An 18,083-nucleotide genomic window follows, 5' to 3' on the forward strand; every position below is an offset into this window, starting at 1 on the left:
GGGGGAGGTGGGGACTTGGGGAGCAGACTCCTGGGCCTGAGGGGGCTGGGGGCCGGACTCCTGGGGTTGGGGGGCCGGAATTTCTGGGTCTGAGGGAGGATGAGATTGGGACCTGAAGCAGGAGGGAGGTGGGCTCCAGGAAAAGTGTGCCAGACCCGGGGTTCTAGGGATCCGAGGTGGGAAGCCCTGTGGATCGAGGGGGCGGGAGGGGGTAGGGGCCGGGCCGCAGTAACAAAGGCCTCTCCCTCCAAAGAGCAACCCTCCTCGGCCCCGCCTCCCTGGCCCCCCGCCTCCCCTGATTGGTCGGCCTTCCTGCCCGTCAGCACCGCCCCCTCCCCGGGTCTGCAGCAGCTCCGGCCGCCTCGTCGCGCCCCCCCAGCCCCCTCCCCCCGCCCCCGCCGCCCCCCGGGCCGGTGCAGCCGCAGGCGGGGTCCCCCTCCCCCTCCCCCTCTCCCCCCAGGCCTCGCGCGCCCCGGACCGGCCCCCCCTTTCCCCTCCCCCTTCGCGCCGCTGCTGCCGCGATGCCCCCCCCTGCGCCCGGGGCCCGGCTCCGGCTTCTCGCCGCCGCCGCCCTGGCCGGCCTGGCCGTCATCAGTCGAGGTACCGCAGCGCCGGGGGCGGGGGGCTCGGCCGGGACTCCAGGGTCCCGGGCGGGGATTGGGGGCGGGGGAGGGCGCAACCCCGAGCAGGGAAGAGGAGGCCCCCGGACGCGGAGGTCTGGGCCCGGGGGCGGGGGCTGCATCCTCTGGCTGGGAAAGGGGTCCTCGGACGTCTGGATCCATGCCCGGGGGCGGGGGTCCGCGTCCTGGGGCCCGAGCCTGGGCCTAGGGGCGGAGGTCTGCTTCTCCGGGCCGGCGAGAGGGTCTCGGACACCTGGTCCCGGCCTGGGGGCGGGAGTCTGCGGCTCGGGATCGGGGAGGGAGATCAGAAGCTAAGTAAGGGTCCCCGGGCAGAATGTCTGAACTGAGTTGGTGGGGGTGGGAGGAGGGTAGGAAGGGGGATGCCCCGTCGGGGGTCTTCATCTCTGCGTGGAGAGGGTCCCGCAGGGGGTCCCTGCCTGAGGGCTGGGGTAGGCGTTTCTGCGGAAAGGTTGGGGGGATGGTGTCTTCCCAGGGTCAGTAAGAGGAGGGGGCAGGGGTGTCTATAGACCTCCGTCCCAGGGTCGGGAAAAGAAGGGGGTGGGGTCTGGTCTCCCAGCTGGGAAGCGGCTGAAATCCCCCAGCTGGGTGGTCTAGGTTGGGAGAAGGTATTAGTAGTTGGACGGTTGCCGTTCTGCGGGGGGCAATGGAGCTGGAGATCCAAGAAGTTGGGGTGCTGGGCTGGGGACTCAGATGTGAAAAGCTCTGGCTGAATATTTGGGTTCGGGGCAGGACGGAGCCTAAGAGACCGGCGGATTGAGGAGGGAGGGAAGGGAAGGGTTAACACGGGGTCAAAGGGTTAAACTCAGCCCTCCCAGTGCGGGAGGGGGACTGGGGCTGGTCTTTCGTAGAGCAGGAAGGGGAGAATGGAAAGTGGGGAGGGGGGTGCTGGGGAGTGAACTTGGCAGTCTCTGTTTAGAGGACATGTAGCTGGATCTCGTGTCTCCCCAGCGGGCTGGCAACCTGGGGATGGTCCAGGAGATGCCCCCTGAGGAGAGGAGGGGAGAGCAAGGGGGCAGGGGGCAGGGGGCAGGGGGCAGGGGGCAGGGGGCAGGGTTAATTCTGTGCTTCCAGAGCATTCCCCCGGCCCTGCCCCAAGCCAGGATCACAGAGTCAGGGACACACAATCGGGAACACCCTAGAACCCCCAACAGTCTCAGCGAGACAGCGACAGCGGCTCTCAGCCACCCGCCCACACACACCGAGCTCGCACAGCCACAGAGACACCCATCCCCCTGGTCTGACCCGGAGCCGCACCTGCAGACACCCAGGGTCACACAAACCCGGCCCTGCACACACAGGACACAGAATGCTGAGCCCGAGGGTCACTCCCTCCCTGGTGCAGACCGTCCGAGTGCCCCTCCCACTTGACCCGTCTGAATCCCTGCCTGTCTGTGTCTCTGTCTGTCACTTTAGGTCTCTCTCACGTCTCGGCCATTTCCGGAGGCTCCCTGGCTCTGGGTGACATTCCGTTTGTCTCTGTCTCTGGGTCCCCTTCTCTCCATCCCTGCTGGGCTCAGCACAATTTCACATGTGTCCCTCCCCGCCTCTGGAACTGCGTCTCCATGTCACAGCACGTGTGTCTCTCTGCCTCTTTCTGGCCCCTGAGATGTACCTTGGTCCTCATTCATTTCTGGGAGCTCACGTCTCATCTCGCCCACTCATTTTCCTCCTTGTCCTTTCACTGTCTCTGGCTGTCTCCCGTTAGCCCTCTCTCTGTCTCTCTTCCTTCACTCTCAAGTAACTTCCCATTTCCTTCTACTTCTACTCTTCAGAACCCTAGAAATCACTGCTGTTCACAGGTGCTGGGCTGGGATCTTAGTGGAGCCAGGAGGTGGTCTGTGACCTAGGTCAAGTCCAGTCCCATCTCTGAGCCTTTTGTCCCCCATCAGAGAACTGCGAGCAAGGGGGACAGGGCGGGGTGGGGGATGAGCTGAGACGGGATTAGGGAGGCAGAGAGAGAGCCCCCCTCACCCACCACCCTCTGACCGTTGGGGCTGAGCAAAAGCCCGTGGAAGATACACCAGACTGCATCTCCTCCTCTCTTTTATTCATTGGATGCTTTCCAGATTACGGGAGGAAAGCATCCACTACAAATCTGCATAAGAGCAAACCCCACTGTGTCCCGCTCCCCTACCCTCCCCAAACCCACTCTCGAGAGGGAGCCGGCGTCCCCAGCCTTCTCCCACCTACAGCGTCAGACACGCAGTTCAGCATCCGTAAGGGATTGGTTCGTTTGTTGATGTTTTTCCCCAGATAGAAACAAAATAAAGCCATTTCTCTGCAAAACTGGCTTTTTTTCCCCACTTAACTCTACCTCCCCAACATCTGTAGATATTATTCTATCGTTCCTTTTTTTTTTTCCCCCTAAATTCTTTATGCCAGCACACACACATACATCCACTTACAAAAGCAGATGCTGCAGGAGATGTGGGGTCAATTCTTCTGCCATATTACACGGAGTGGGGACAGGGTGAACCTGGGCGTGGGTGACCCCCCAGAACCCCCCGGTTTGTCTGGACTGGGGGCGCCGCCTCATCGGCTCATTTAACAGGTATTTACTGAGCACACAGTCGCTGTTCTAAGCGCTGGGAATCTATAAACACAGCAGTGAAGTCCCTGCCCTCGCAGAGCTTACATCCTAGTGGGATGGAGAGAGATCCACAAACTAAAAAAAAACCTCAGAAGTAAACAGCTAATTTCAGAATGTGACGATTCACGTAGAGAAAATAAGAGTGACTCGGCAGGGCTTCCCTGGTGGCGCAGTGGTTGAGAGTCCACCTGCCGATGCAAGGGACGCGGGTTCGTGCCCCCGTCCGGGAAGATCCCACATGCCGCGGAGCGGCTGTGCCCGTAAGCCATGGCCGCTGAGCCTGCGCGTCCGGAGCCTGTGCTCCGCAACGGGAGAGGCCACAGCACTGAGAGGCCTGCGTACCGAGAAAAAAAAAAAAAAAAGAATGACTCGGCAGACAAGTTGGCCTTGTGACCTCAGGTGGTGTCTGAGCAGCTGAGGGGAGTTCAGACTGAAAGGACGGGAGAAACCAGCCTTGGAAAGATCCCGAGGGAACGGCAGAGGCAAAGGCCCTGTGGTGAGAACCAGCGGAAAGGAACAGGCAGCATGTGGAAGGTTCCCGGGCTCTTGGCTCTGCAACCAGACTGCAGGCATGAGTGATAAGAAGGACTTGGGAGATCAGCAAAGAGGAAGAGGGCTCTGGGGGCTCCTCAGTGGCCGTTAGACCAGGCCCAGCCCCTTCTCACGGCTCTTCCCTGCCAAAGCCACACGGACCCGCACTCACGTGGCCCCCACCCCTCCCTCCAGCCGGGCTTCTGCCACCAGCTCCCCAGACGCCCGCCACAAGTTCACACACACTCCTGGGTCTCGGGTTCCCCATCTGTGAGTTCTGGGATGCTGGAATCTAAGCATCCCCTGCATTGGAGGGTCCCATTTCCACCTAAGTTCCTTTGAGGGGCGGCAGGTGGTTCTTATCTCCAACTCAAGGTCACTCAGCTTGTTAGAAATCCACTTCTCTTTTTTTTTTTTTTTTCCTGTTGTTTTTTTTTTTGTTGTTTGGCTGCGTTGGGTCTTTGTTGCTGCACGCAGGCTTTCTCTAGTTGCGGCGAGCGGGGGCTAATCTTCAACAAGCTTCTCTTGTTGCGGAGCACGGGCTCTAGGCATAGAGGCTTCAGCAGTTGCAGCCCGCGGGCTCAGTATTTGTGGCTCGAGGGCTCTAGAGTGCAGGCTCAGTAGTTGTGGCTCATGGGCTTTGTTGCTCCGCGACACGTGGGATCTTCCCGGACCAGGGCTCAAAGCCGTGTCCCCTGCATTGGCAGGCAGATTCTTAACCACTGCACCACCAGGGAAGTCCCAGAAATCCCCTTCTCTCAAGAGAAGGGAATTCACCCACTGCAACCTTCATCCCTTGGTTTATCAAACGGGTATGAGAGCCACTGGTCTGGACTGGCAGAGACCCGTGTGGTCCGTCCCATCACCACTGGATCTCCCGCCAGGCTGGCACCTGCCCCATAAGCATCCCATCACCCAACACACATAGAGCTGTTTGCAAGCACTTAACTAGCAGGCACTGTATTGAGCCCGTTGCTTGGGTGACCTCCTTTCATCCTCTCCCCCACAACCCAATGAGGGAGGCACGACGATCGTCCCCACTTACAGGTGGGGAAACTGAGTCTCAGGGAGGGGAAGTAACTTGTGCAACCCAGTGGCACAGCTGGAATTTCAACCCTGGCAGCCCGGCTCCCCGGTCCGTTCTTTTAGCAGCCTGGTCATGCTGGCGTGGTCGTGGCAGAGCAGATGCTGACAGCGCGTCTGTACATGCGTCGCCGACTCGGGTGGGTGCTGGGCATAGAGCAACCTACAGGCCAGACCTGCTCTGCCCCCCTCCCTCCACTCCCGGGGGACCGACACCGAACCGGGGGATAACAATAGATGTTTCTTTAAAAAGAAGGTGCTGTTAGGAACAGCTAGCATTTCTTGGGCCCTTTTTGCTTGCTAAGTGCTGAGCTAAACATTTTGCTTGCACGTTCTCATGGAATCCCTGACAAAAAACCCTCCGAGGGACGCACTACTGTTTTTCTCCTTTCTACAGGTGGGGAAACTGAGGCTCAGACTGGCCGGGGGTCACCCAGCCAAGAAACGGGGGGACAGACATTTGATCTATCAGCCCAGACTCCTTACGGCTTTCTTAGTGAGTCTCTAGAGACCATCCATCCCCTCTACAAACAGTTCCCTGCTCGGAGCTAAGCCCAGCTCTGGGGGACACAACCAAGATTCAGGCCCTCAGGGGACTCCCGGCCAGGTAGGGAAGACACCCCTGGACACTGTCCCAGCTGAGTCAGAGGGTACGCAGTAGAGAGAGTGGAGACTCTCTGCCTTGAACAGTCAGGGAGGTCCTTCTGGAGGAGGAGGCATTTGAGTTGAGGTTTTGAAGAATGTGTAAGAGTCCAAGAGGTGGCAAAGCATGTTGTAGGAATCCATTTACATTCACTCATTCAACAAATATTTCCCAAGGCTTTCCAGGCCAGGCCCTGTGCTGGAAGATGTTGGGGATACAGACCTGAGTCAGACCCAGGCTCTGCCCTCAAGAAACTTATAGCTGGGACTTCCCTGGCGGTCCAGGGGTTAGGACTCCGCACTTCCACTGCAGGGGGCACGTGTTCAATCCCTGGTCAGGGAACAAAGATCCCACATGCCACGTGGTATGCTCAAAAAAAAAAAAAAGAAACTTATAGTCTGCTGGGGGAGACAGATACAGTCACCACAGCTCTAAGGGAGGTAGTCCAGGCATTGTGGGAACACAGACTAGGGCTGGAGGGAGTAGGGAGTCAGAGTTTCCCAAGCAGAATTCCTGCAGAGGGGACCTCATGTGCACTAGCTTGTTTATTCTTATATTAAACACCTCTTGAGGCCTCCTGTGGACGAGGCCCTGAGCTGGGTGATGCTGGAGGTGGGGAGACCCAGGCCCTGCCCTAAGAGGCTCCCGTCTGGTGAGGAAAGCAGACCTGAAAACAGTGCAGGGTGACTGGGACTGAGACAGAGGGAGGGGCTGGGCGCAGTGACAGGGTGGTGGAATGGCTAACCTGACCCCCACCCCCACTTACCAAAGCCCAGAGAGGGGAAGGGACTTACCCAAGGTCACACAGCATGGAGGGTCCTCCTGAGCCTGGAGTCTGGGAACTGCATGAGACAGACATGCAGACCCACAACATCCAAAGTTATAGACACACAGACGAGGAATCGAAGAGGTAACTTCATCACTCATCTCCCAGGACTGCCCGCAGCCAGGGCCCAGCTGGGCATGCTGGGGAAACAGATGGTCTGAGCCAGGCCCTGCCCTGGAGAGGCAGCTGGGGGAGGCAGAGACCTCTGATCCACGGAGCCGTGGGAGCAGAGCGGGCGCTCGCATGGGCTCGGATGGGCCATCTCTCCTAGGAGAGGCCCCCATGTACTAGGTCCCTGGAGAAGGAGAAGCGTTTTGATGGGAAACAGTGGGAAGGAGGGAGAGGGGAGAAAAAGTGGGAAATGCAGAGCTGGGCTACACTAGGGGAGAGGAAGCAGGAGAGTGACGCCGGGGCCCCGGACTCCAGGAGGCCATGCCGAGTGTTGGAAAGATCCCTCTGGCAAGGAGTGTGCGTCTGTCTGTCTTTCTGTCTGCTGTACCTATGATCAAGATCCTGCCCACCTCTGTGAGGTCCACTCCCCACCCCAGGGCTTTAGCCTGAGCTCAGGAGCCCCGGGTTCTTCCCTGAAGTGGGGCACCTTAGACAGCTTCCTCTGCAACCCCCAGACTGGGGTTGTCCTCCTTGAACCCTGGACAGTGGCTGTCACAGGGCTGGGGGGAGGGGGACAGGTGGGGTGATTTCGCCCCCTGGGAGGTATCTGGCAATGTAATTTTGGTCGGGGCAGGGGAGCTACTGGCATCTAGGGGGTCGAGGCCAGGGGAGCTGCGGAACATCCTACACTGCACAGGACGGCCCCACAAGGAAGAATCACCCAGCCCCCAGTGTCAACGGTGCCGAGATGGAGACACCTTGGTCTAGGATGTGTGTGACCAGGGGTATGACAAACCCTGTGGGGGCGGCGGGTGTGCGGATAGGGCCGTGTGTGATCTGATCAGAGGTGACAGCGCGAGTGCATGCGCCCGATTCTTGGCCCAGGGCAGCCCCTTTGTATTTGAGAGGCTACAACTGTGTCGCTGTTTCACTGCACAGGCCGTATCCTCATGCACGACTTTCCAGGGTAGGGCGTGGGCATGAGCACAGCCCTCCGGCTGGTAGTGTCACTGTGACCAATTCAGCCAGTGTGTGTGTGTGTGTGTGTGTGTGTGTGTGTGTGTGTGTGTGTGAGAGAGAGAGAGAGACAGCCCTCCAGGTAGGGCTGTAACCGTGTGTAGACTTTGCACCTGTGTGTGAGGGCCCGCTGGTGCCAGTGTACCCGTGTGGGGCCGGTTGTGTATGGTGGGGCGGGTCAGGGTACCATGTCCCTCCGGTGGCTGAGAGGCGTGCTTCTGGGAGAGAGCTGTCTTTTCTAACTGACCTTCTGCTGGGTGTGTGTCCCGGGCTGCGTGCGTCAGCGTGAGTATCTAGGTCTCTGTCCCCCCTGAGCAGGACCCATTGCCATGCGTGGGACTGTCTCCTGGCCCCGGGGCTGGCTCTGCGCATCTTTCCTGGACCCTGGTGACTGTGTGTGTGTCTGTCTGTCCCCTGGCCGCCCCCTCCTTCCTAGGGTTCTACGTGGCAGCATCCTCTCTGCACAGCTCAGGACGGGCAAGTCCCTTCCCTCCCTCCAGGGCCCTTCAGATTACAGGAGCGACTCTGGCCCAGGCGAGCCCAGGGTGAGGGGCTGCAAACCCCCAGGGCCTGGTGAGCCCACTGCACTGGCTCTGGTCCAGCCCCGAGGGCCTCTGGGAGTCGTTGGCGGGGCACGGGCAATTAACTCATTAGATTAATTAGGTCCTCATCCTGGGGTGGGGGCCAGGGCAGCCCTGTGTAGACCCGTGCCGCCCTGGCGTCCAAGGTCATCCGGCCGCCTCCTTTCCCCTCCTGGTGCTGTCTCCATCCGCCGCCTCCGCGTGCCCAGCTCCCACTCCCTGGCCCCGGTCCAGCCGCTGGCCACGGTCCACAGAGAGATGAATGGCGGGAGTGGGGGGGTCGCTGCAGCGCGCAGGCGGGCGTGGGCATGCGCCCTCAAGAGCGTGCCCCACGGGGCACGGGCACACGGGGGAGTCTGTAGACGCGAGGCTCTCTGTAGCACGCCTCAGCGCGTCCTGGGCGTCTGTGCTAGACGTGTGCCGCGTGGATATTCCGTCCGCGTTTGTGTGCGTGTTTGCGTTTGCATGTCTGGATGTCTGTGCACTTATGTGGGTGTCGAGGGTCTCCCTGAAGCATGTCTTTCCACGTGTTTCTGAATTAATGTGTGTAACTGTGTGTATCTGTGTGCACGTGTCTGTTACATCTGTATATGTATCTGTGTATATGTGTATCTATGTACCCGTGAGTCTGTGAATATGTGCATGTGTGCCTGTGTACGCGGATATCTGTGTATGTATGTGTGTGTTCTTGAATCTGTGTGTATGTGTGTCGTACACTGTGAACATGTGTGTGTGTGCCTTGTGCCATGTCTGCATGTGTGTCTGTGTACATGTGTATCTGTGCTTGTATACGTACCTGTGTGCACATCTGTGCGTATCTCTTTGTATCTGCACATATGCAGTTCTGTAATTGTGAATCTGTGCATATGTCTGTGTGTGTGCACGTCTGTACACAGCATCTCTGAGTGTGTCTATGTATTGGTGTCTGTGTGTCTGTGTGCACATACATGTGTGTTTGTGTGCTGTGATTGTGTGCTGTCTCTGGAGGTGCATAGGTTTGTGTGTCCCAGTCTGTCTGGGTCAGTGTGGGCTTGTGGGAAGGTGTTGCGTGTGTCTGCTCTGAGTGTGTCTGCCATGTGTGTCTCTGAAAACAACAGTGAACGTGTATGCCGGGGGGTGTGGGAAGTGTCTGTATCTGCAGGGGTGTGTGTGTGTGTGTGCGCGTGTGTGTGTGTGTGTGTGTATACAGATGTGTACAGTCCCGCCGAGCTGAGCTGCCCTCCCTTCCACAGGGCTGCTGTCCCAGAGCCTGGAGTTCAGCTCCCCTGCGGACAACTACACAGTGTGCGAAGGTGACAACGCCACGCTAAGGTAGGGAGACCCGGAGGGTGCTGCCCCTTCACCTTCCTTGGGGGGAAATGGTCCTGATCTCCAGGCACAGCCCACACCTCCCCATCAAGAGAGAGGTCATTGGGGCCCAGCCTCTGGGCCCAGGCCCACCCCTGGGCCTCAATGTCCCCATCTGTCAAATGGGTGGAGGAATGGTGACCACCACCTGGGTTGCTGTGAGGATTCAAGAGTCTGTACACACGCCCTGAGCTTAGAGAGCCTGGCACACTCTGCCTGCTTGGTGGGAGCCAGGGTTACACACCCCAGCTCTCTGCCTCCCCAGTCTGGGTCTGTCCCCCTCTCTCTGGGTCTCTGTCCTTCTGTCTCTGGGGCCCTCTCCCCCAGTGCGTCTTTCCCCCCTCCTTTTGGGTCTCTGACACACAACGATCACTCAATAAGCATCAGCTGTCATTCTGTTGTGCACTTGGGCTCACAGCTCTCCCTCTCTGAGGCTCAGTTTGCCTACCTGTAAAGTGGGTGCAGTCACACCTGCCTCCAAGGACTGCAGTGGGAACTGGAGATGCAGTGGGCCTTCCTCCCCCCACCACCAAGCCCCCGTGACGGGGGACCCTGGAGGGCCGGGGGTGGGGTGTGAGAGAGAAGAAAACCACCCTGCCCTCGTCCTCCCCTCCAGCTGCTTCATCGACGAGCACGTGACCCGAGTGGCCTGGCTGAACCGCTCCAACATCCTGTACGCGGGCAACGACCGCTGGACCAGTGACCCGAGAGTGCGCCTGCTCACCAACACGCCCGAGGAGTTCTCCATCCTCATCACCCAGGTGGGGCTGGGCGACGAGGGCCTCTACACCTGCTCCTTCCAGACGCGCCGCCAGCCGTACACCACTCAGGTCTACCTCATCGTCCACGGTGAGCCCTCAGCTGCGGCCCTGGGTGGGGGTGGGCGGGATGGCCCGGGTGGCGGGCGCAGGGGACAGGGGACCCTCATGTCCTCGCCGATCCCTGGGGCACCGCCATGGGAAGGCAGACACACACCCTGCCCTCACGAATTCCAGCCAAGCAGAGGGAGGGAAAGTCACAGGCAACTTCTAGGGCAGGAGAGCTACAGGGCCGAGCGTGGACTCGGAGGAAGACTGCATTCATTCACTCAGCCCTGTTTCTGGAGCACCTGCTACCTGCAAGCATTGCTCCGCGGGCTGGGGACAGAGAAGGAGTCAGGCAGGCTGTCCCTGCCCCTTTGAAGGTGACTTTCAAAGGAGAGGCAGCTTCCCAGACATAACGTCTAAGCTGAGACCTTCAGGTGGGTGCAGGGCTGGTCCCGGAAAAAGAACAGCACGTGCGGGGGCTGGATGCGCAGAGTGGGAGAGGTGGGGATGGAGAAATCCACGGAGAGGGCAGGAGGCTGCCTCACATGGCATCAGAGGTGGTCTGGAGTGCAGGGAGCACTTGGAGAGACAGGACCACAGGGACAGCCCAGCGGGGCCGTGGACAAGCCCCGACTTGAAGCCAGATTCCTCCAGGTTCCAAGCTCACCGCCACCACCCAGGGGCTGAGGGACCCAGAGCGAGCCGGGCGGTCTCAGACTCCGCATCTGCAAAACAGGGATGACGCTGTCATGTATCGAGTCCAAAACATCGTCAGCTGGAAGGGGCACCTTTATTTTATGCCTGGCTAGAAATGGAAAAACAAAACAAAACAAAAAACCCCTCCCAGTGAAACACTGGCGTCCTACGCCATAAAGCCATCCTGATTGGAGAAATGGGCACACGGGTGGGTGGAGGTGGGAAACGCCCCTGGGTGTTAGAATTGATGAGTACGGCGACATCTGCCCCAGAAGGGAGCAGTGAGGCTTTAGTGGGTTAATTTTTGCCACACACTTAGAACACTGTAAACTTACACACAGGAAGCACCATACGAGCATTCGTTAAATAATTTTTTTAATAGTAATACTAATCAATAAAAACAGAGATGGGGAAGGAGGAATTCAGGCCAGAAGATAGAAAATAGAAACCAAGTTAGGAGGAAGGTGGAGAGAGACTGAGAAGGAGTGCGGAAGACAAGACCAGCAGCTGGGGAAGCAGCCAGACCCAGAGGGAATGGAACACACAGGATTGCTTCCAGAAAGAGGAATGTCAGCCGGACCCCTGGGTCTGAGGGGGGAGGGGCCGGGGACCTGGATCCTGGGTCTGAGGAGGAGGGGCTGGGGGTCTGGATCCTGGGTCTGAGGGGGGAGGGGCTGGGGGTCTGGACTCCTGGGTCTGAGGGAGGAGGGGCTGGGGGCCTGGATCCTGGGTCTGAGGGGGGAGGGGCTGGGGGTCTGGACTCCTGGGTCTGAGGGAGGAGGGGCCGGGGGCCTGGATCCTGGGGCTGAGGAGGAGGGGCTGGGGGTCTGGATCCTGGGTCTGAGCGGGGAGGGGCCGGGGGTCTGGATCCTGGGTCTGAGGGAGGAGGGGCTGGGGGCCTGGATCCTGGGTCTGAGGGAGGAGGGGCTGGGGGCCTGGATCCTGGGTCTGAGGGAGGAGGGGCTGGGGGCCCAGACCCCTGGGTCTGAGTGGGGAGGGGTTGGGGGCCTGGATCCTGGGTCTGAGGGGGGAGGAGTTGGGGGCCAGGATCCTGGTCTGAAGGAGGAGGGGCCAGGCCTGGATCCTGGGTCTTGGGAGCCCACATCTGGCCTCTCACTGACCTTCCCTCCGGCCTGCAGTCCCCGCCCGCATCGTGAATATCTCTTCGCCTGTGACCGTGAACGAGGGGAGCAACGTGAACCTGCTCTGCCTGGCCGTGGGGCGGCCGGAGCCCACGGTCACCTGGAGGCAGCTCCGAGGTGAGGACCCCACCCCTGGCCGAAAGCCCCTTTCCCCCACTCCGCAGTCTGGGCCCCTCAATTCCCCATATCCCTAGCTAGATATCCAGAATCTCCCATTACCCCCCTCCTTTGATTCCCCCGGAACCCTTGTGATGACTGGATTTCCCCCTCCTACCCTGGTCCTGCTATTTCACTGGAAGGCCCCAGAGCCTTAGAGCCTTCCCCACTTGCCATCCCAGGCCTGGGCTCTTTCCTCCAAATCACCTCCTAGATCCCAGCTTGCCCCACATCCCCGACCCCAGCAGCCTCAGTCTCTTTCCCCCTAGCTCACAGGATTCTCCTGGATTCAGACCCCTACCACTAGATGGCCAGAGCCAGGTTCCAGCCACGGCCCTGGCCCACGTTCCCGTCTCCCGCTCACATCACTACATCTCTGCCAGGTGCCTTAGGCCAGTGGTTCTCAGAGTGTGGTCCCCAGACTGGCAGCATTGGCGTCACCTGGAGACTCGACAGAAATGCACATTCTTTGGCCCACCCCAGAGTTAATGAGTCAGAACCACCCCTCCCCACATCACCACCACAATCTGTCTGAACAAGCCCTTCAGGTGATTCTAGTGCTAGGGCTAAGAACCATGGCTGCCCCAAAACAGAGAGCCAAGGGGCCTGAAAGGGACATTCCAGGTCCCAGACATCACCCACTCCCCTTCTACCTAGATCTCTACTACCATTTCCCAGACTCACGGGGTCTTTGGAGACCAGTTGTGCCGATCAGTAGATCCCTTGGGACCCCAGAACCCAGTAACTAGGTCTCAGGTCCTTGGATCCTCCCCTAGTGGTTTACCTGAGCCCCACATCCGGGGCTCGAGTCTCTAGATCCCCGGATGCTCTGAGTCCCAAAGGGTCTTCTGAGCCAGCGCTCTGTCACGAGACCCCAGATACCTGGATTGCTGACCCCAGTCACCAGATCCTGACTCCTTGGGCCCCAAGGGCTAGATCCCGGAACTCCGGATCCTCCCCACTGGGTCCTGTGAGCCGCACGATCTGAGTTATGGACTCCCAGATCACTGTATCCCCTGAACGCCCCCAATTCTAGGACCCTCCCCACTGGGTTCTAGTTACTAAGCCCCAGATTCTCATTCTGTGCCCCACCCCTAGCAGGAGATCCCAGGCCCGGCAAGCCCCTCCCCATTCCCACTGACCCGGGCACTCCAGGCCCTGCGCTGTCCGCCCCGCTGATGTGTGTCCGTGTTGTGCCCGTGTTGTCCCGTGTTAAGTGTTTGTGTCTGGCCCCGCCCCCTCCCCTCCCCTCCCACCACAGATGGCTTCACCTCGGAAGGTGAGATCCTTGAGATTTACGACATCCAGCGGGGCCAGGCCGGGGAATACGAGTGCGTGACTCACAACGGGGTTAACTCTGCACCTGACAGCCGCCGCGTGCTGGTCACAGTCAACTGTGAGCCCCCCTGGCACCGGGCACGAAAGCGGGGCGGGTCCTGGGTCCCTGGGGATGAAGGGTGTGAGGGAGGAGGAAGGGGGTGAGTCTGCGCGAGGAAGGAGTCTTTGTGGGGGGGGGGATGCTGGAGACCTGGACTCCTGGTAAGGAGAGAGGAGCGGGCTGGGGGTGGGACCCCTTCGTCCGCACCCGGCTAGGAGAATTCGCTGACCCTGGTCCCTCACCAGATCCTCCGACCATCACGGACGTGACCAGCGCCCGCACAGCTGTGGGCCGGGCCGCCCTCCTGCGCTGCGAAGCTATGGCCGTGCCCCCCGCGGATTTCCAGTGGTACAAGGATGACAGACTGTGAGGACGGCACCGGGGCCGGCCGTGGTGGTGATGGTGGTGGTGGTGGGGTCCTTGGTCCTTTGGACCGCGAGGAGGGGGGCAGAGGGAGCAGAGTACTGGCTCCTGAGAACTTGAGGGTCCGGCTTCTAGGTGTTGGGGTCCTCTGAGCCCCAGGGAAACTGTGGTGGCTTACTGGAAATTTGGGTCCCAGGATGATGAATGCTGGAGCCTGGCCTCCTCCAGCTCTTCAGGAAGAAGGTCTGGGGTGGGGGTCGATACTGAGGATCCGGCAGAGAAGTTTTAGGGTTAGGGGACCATTACATCTGGGGTCTAGCGGGGCCTGGGTGCCCCTAGTGGTCGGAGGTACACACTGAGAGAGTCCAGTGTCCCTGAGGGGCTAGGCTGCCTGGAGAGGGGCGTCGGTGGGAGTGGCCCGAGATCCATGGGGCGCTAGAACCCGAGGCTAGGGGTCGCTGGGGTAGGGAACAGAATGTAGGGTCTCCAGGGAATCGGGGAGCCTGACAGTCAGGGGGTTGGGCTTTCCGCCTGGAGAGGGCCCCGGGCCGGGGTCCTGCGGCCTGGTCCCTCACCCGGATCCCCGGCAGGCTGAGCAGTGGCACGGCCGAGGGCCTGAAGGTGCAGACGGAGCGCACCCGCTCGATGCTTCTCTTCGCCAACGTGAGCGCCCGGCATTACGGCAACTACACGTGTCGCGCAGCCAACCGGCTGGGAATGTCCAGCGCCTCCATGCGGCTCCTGCGTGCGTCCCTGAGCGGCAGGAGGGGCGGGGCCGGAGCGGCGTGGGTGGGGCCGGGGCTGAGTGGGCGGGGCCGGAGAGGTGGAGATGCCGGGCCGACCCCAGACTGTCCCCGAACTTAGGAAAGAGACGCACCCTCGACTGAGCAAGAAACCGATCCCTCCTACAGACACATTCATTGGGCGCCCACTAAGGGCCAGGCATTGGGTGCTCGGGACACAGCAATGCACAAAAGAGCCAAGGTCTAGGGACTTGCACAGCTTACAGTCTAGCAGTAGTGGAAACGCAATAAACAAGTAGACACATAAGTAAAATGAAAAGCCAACGAATACATACATAAATAAGCAGGAAAAAATTTGCATATCAATAAGGGCTACGAAGAAAATAAATAATAGAATTGGGGATGGTAGCATTGGATAAGCTCATCAGAGAAAGCTTCCTGGAGGGGGTAACATTTGAACTGAGACCTGAGTGGTCGGGAGAAGCCAGCCCGGCCAAGATCTGTGGGGAGAGCTTTGCAGGTGGAGAAGACAGTCATCAGCCAGATGCTTAGACTAAAACAGTCAGAGGACAGGCACACGGAGTGAAAGCCCAGAAAGGTCCCCAGGAGGCATCCTCAGACCACACCCTCAGAGCAGAGACAAGACGCTCGGGAGAGACACACAGGGGGTCTCCCCACTCTGGGCCTCCTCCCCTGACCCTCTCTCTTTCCCCAGGCCCAGGATCCCTGGAGAACTCGGCCCCAAGGCCCCCAGGGCCTCTGACCCTCCTCTCCGCCCTGGGCTGGCTGTGGTGGAGGATGTAGGAAGAACCCAGTGCCCTGGAGTCCCCCCGCGGGCGGTCTGAGGCCGAGAGCAAGAGGAGAAGGGGGAACAATTGCCGCGGGTCTCGAGGGGGCAGAGGAGCTCTAAGAGGAAAAGGAAGAGAAGGAGGAAAGATCTTTACAGAACCCATCACTGTGAGGGATAACGCAAAATTATGCATCTTTCCACAGCCATTCTCGCCACTGTTCACCTTTCCGATTGTGACCCATCCCCGGCCACCCCACACCCGTCTCTTAGCTCAGGCTGTCAACTGGATCGCGTGTGTGTAGTGGGTGTGAGCGTGAGCCTGCACGCGCGTGTGTGCGTGTGTGTATGAATGGGTGGGAAAGGGAGCTCAGCACTCTTCCCTCCTCGACACGCCGCACATCCACTGCCCCCAACCTTGCTGTCTCTCACCTCTGGCTAGAGGTAGGTATGGGGGCTTCGTGCCGGAAGCTGTGAGGAGAGGTTTTCCAGGCTCCCTGCTTTCCCGATATATGCATTCACACCACCCGCTCCCCACCCTGTCGAAAGGCTGTCTCCTGGGCAGGTTGGGAGTGGGCAGGGCCATCACGCTTGCCTGTCAAGCTGTCACTCAGCCTCTGTGAGCAGGTGCACGATCTCCATCTTGGCTCTGGGCCTCCCTGCTGTCAGCCGGCTGGCTGCCTGGAGCCGGAGGCCCCATCACTGGCTCAGCGGCCTGAGACCTTCCCACTTTTCCTGTCCCTCCCCACCCTGGACTTTCTGGCCCCTTCCTGGGCCAATCGGTGCTTCCATCCAAATGTCAGGCTGGTGCCTGTTGTCACCTGTGTGTCTCAGTGCTTTGCCCTACCCTGCCCCCACTCCCCTCGACCACCTGCAGCGCCAACCAGCTGCAGCCGGCCCACAGGTGTGGGCTTGCTGGGCTACTGCTCCCTGGCCTCTCCACCGGCTGAACCTCCTAAAGGCTGACCTGACCACCCTCACACACACTCAGACACACACACACACACACACACACACACACACACACACACACACCAGCGACTGTGACCAGCAATAGCCCCCCGGCTCCAGCTGTCCTGTAGCTGGTGACCAGCTGTAGTTCCCCCCAGGATGGACAACTGTTATCAGGAAGGGGCTCTGATTGTAGGAACACCCCGCCCTGGCACGCCACATCACACAAGGTGGGGGAGAGAGAGGCATCAGACATCCTGAGCCCAGACCAAGATGCCAAGTCACCAGCTCCAACTCCCGGGAGACCCTCTATAAACACCCACCCTGAACTACACCACCCAGAGCTTGGGACGGGGAGAGAGGGCAGAGCAGGGGCAGAGGGGCAAGGGGCAGTGACTGTACCTCAGACGGGGGCGTGGACCCCATCCCACATTGTCTTCCATTCCCAGGGTCCGGGGGACAGGGCGGGCAGGGGGAGGGGTGCAAGGGAGGGGGGGCGGGGGGCCCTGGGGGCCGTGTGTTCCAAGTCATGGGGAGTGTTGAGACCACCACACCAATAAACGCCTTTTTCCAAAGCCTCCGCCTGCAGGTGTCAGTGTCATTAAGGATATGGGTGAGTGGAGGGCAGAGTTGTGGTCATGGGTGGTGCCTCCCCAGCGTCACTTCTGCCCTCCCTTTTCTCTCTGGTAGATTTGCAATTGACCCATTTGCAGAGGTGGCACGATTGGCTTAAGCCACTCAGCATAGCCCGCTTCCCACTGTGACTGGTTCAGAGGTGGGCACGTGACCCAGCCAGCCCGCTGAGAGAGTGAACACCAGAGCTGTGTGGATTTCCTAAGAAGAGACGCTCTTCTGCTGCATCACGCGGCTCAATGGCGTGAAGTCTGGATCTGCAGGGTTCCTTTTCCCCACCGCATGGAGAGATCTTGGGTCTATGGGGATAGCCACGGTGGGGAAGACAACACGTGGAGCCTGAGAATGATAGAAACACTATGGAATGCAGAGTGGAAGGTCTAGAGAAACTGGGTCCATATGACATCACTGGAGCAAGTGGATCAAAACTTAACCTGATGCCCACATTCACTTACATAAGCAATAACGTCCCATGTATGTTTAAGCCAACTCATGTTAGGTTTTCTGTTTCTAGTGATTAAAAAGGAAATGAAAATTCTAGCTGATACAGATGTAGAGAGTCCAGGTATCCAGGACCCCAGCCACCACGTTTTTAAAAAGATCCAAGGACTGTATTTCCTAAAGGCCTCTTCCACCCCAATCTTTAACCAGAATCCTTTCCTTCCTTGAGACAGATGCTGGTTGCCTATACTTTAGCTGTTGCCACTTTCCTCTTTGCCCACCTCCCACGATACAGGCTGAGATATTTGGTTGCCCAGCCTCCCTTGCAGTGATGTGGCCAGTTTTTGCTCAATGAGACATAAGGGAAGTTTACTGTTAGGCTTCCAGGATATTTCTTCCCCCGCTCATGAGAGGAGAGGAACGCTGCTCCCTTCCTTTTGTCGTCAGATACAGTTGCGTGAAGATATGAGCTGTGGCAGCCATCTTGCTACGTGAGGCAATATGCTGACCCACTGAGGGTGGCAGAGCAGGACACAAAGTGCCCAGGTACTTGATGGGGTCACTAAGTTGCTGAGTCAGCCTGAAACCACCTACCTCCATCCCTTGCCATCATTTAT

At 59.3% G+C, this 18,083-nt stretch overlaps 1 protein-coding gene across 1 annotated transcript; it reads left to right on the forward strand.

Moving 5' to 3' along the window:
* Positions 1 to 521: 521 nt before the first annotated feature.
* Positions 522 to 15,458, forward strand: IGLON5 (IgLON family member 5; the record flags this gene model as incomplete). Its single annotated transcript, XM_082863490.1, has 8 exons — positions 522 to 600; positions 9,256 to 9,334; positions 9,987 to 10,219; positions 12,012 to 12,131; positions 13,432 to 13,566; positions 13,794 to 13,914; positions 14,502 to 14,656; positions 15,370 to 15,458. The coding sequence occupies 8 exons, from the start codon at positions 522 to 524 to the stop codon at positions 15,456 to 15,458; spliced, it is 1,011 nt and encodes a 336-aa protein (XP_082719616.1).
* Positions 15,459 to 18,083: the final 2,625 nt, after the last annotated feature.

Source organism: Leucopleurus acutus (genome assembly GCF_964270905.1).
Source record: "Leucopleurus acutus genome assembly, chromosome: 20".
In the NCBI taxonomy this organism is placed as follows: Eukaryota; Metazoa; Chordata; class Mammalia; order Artiodactyla; family Delphinidae; genus Leucopleurus; species Leucopleurus acutus.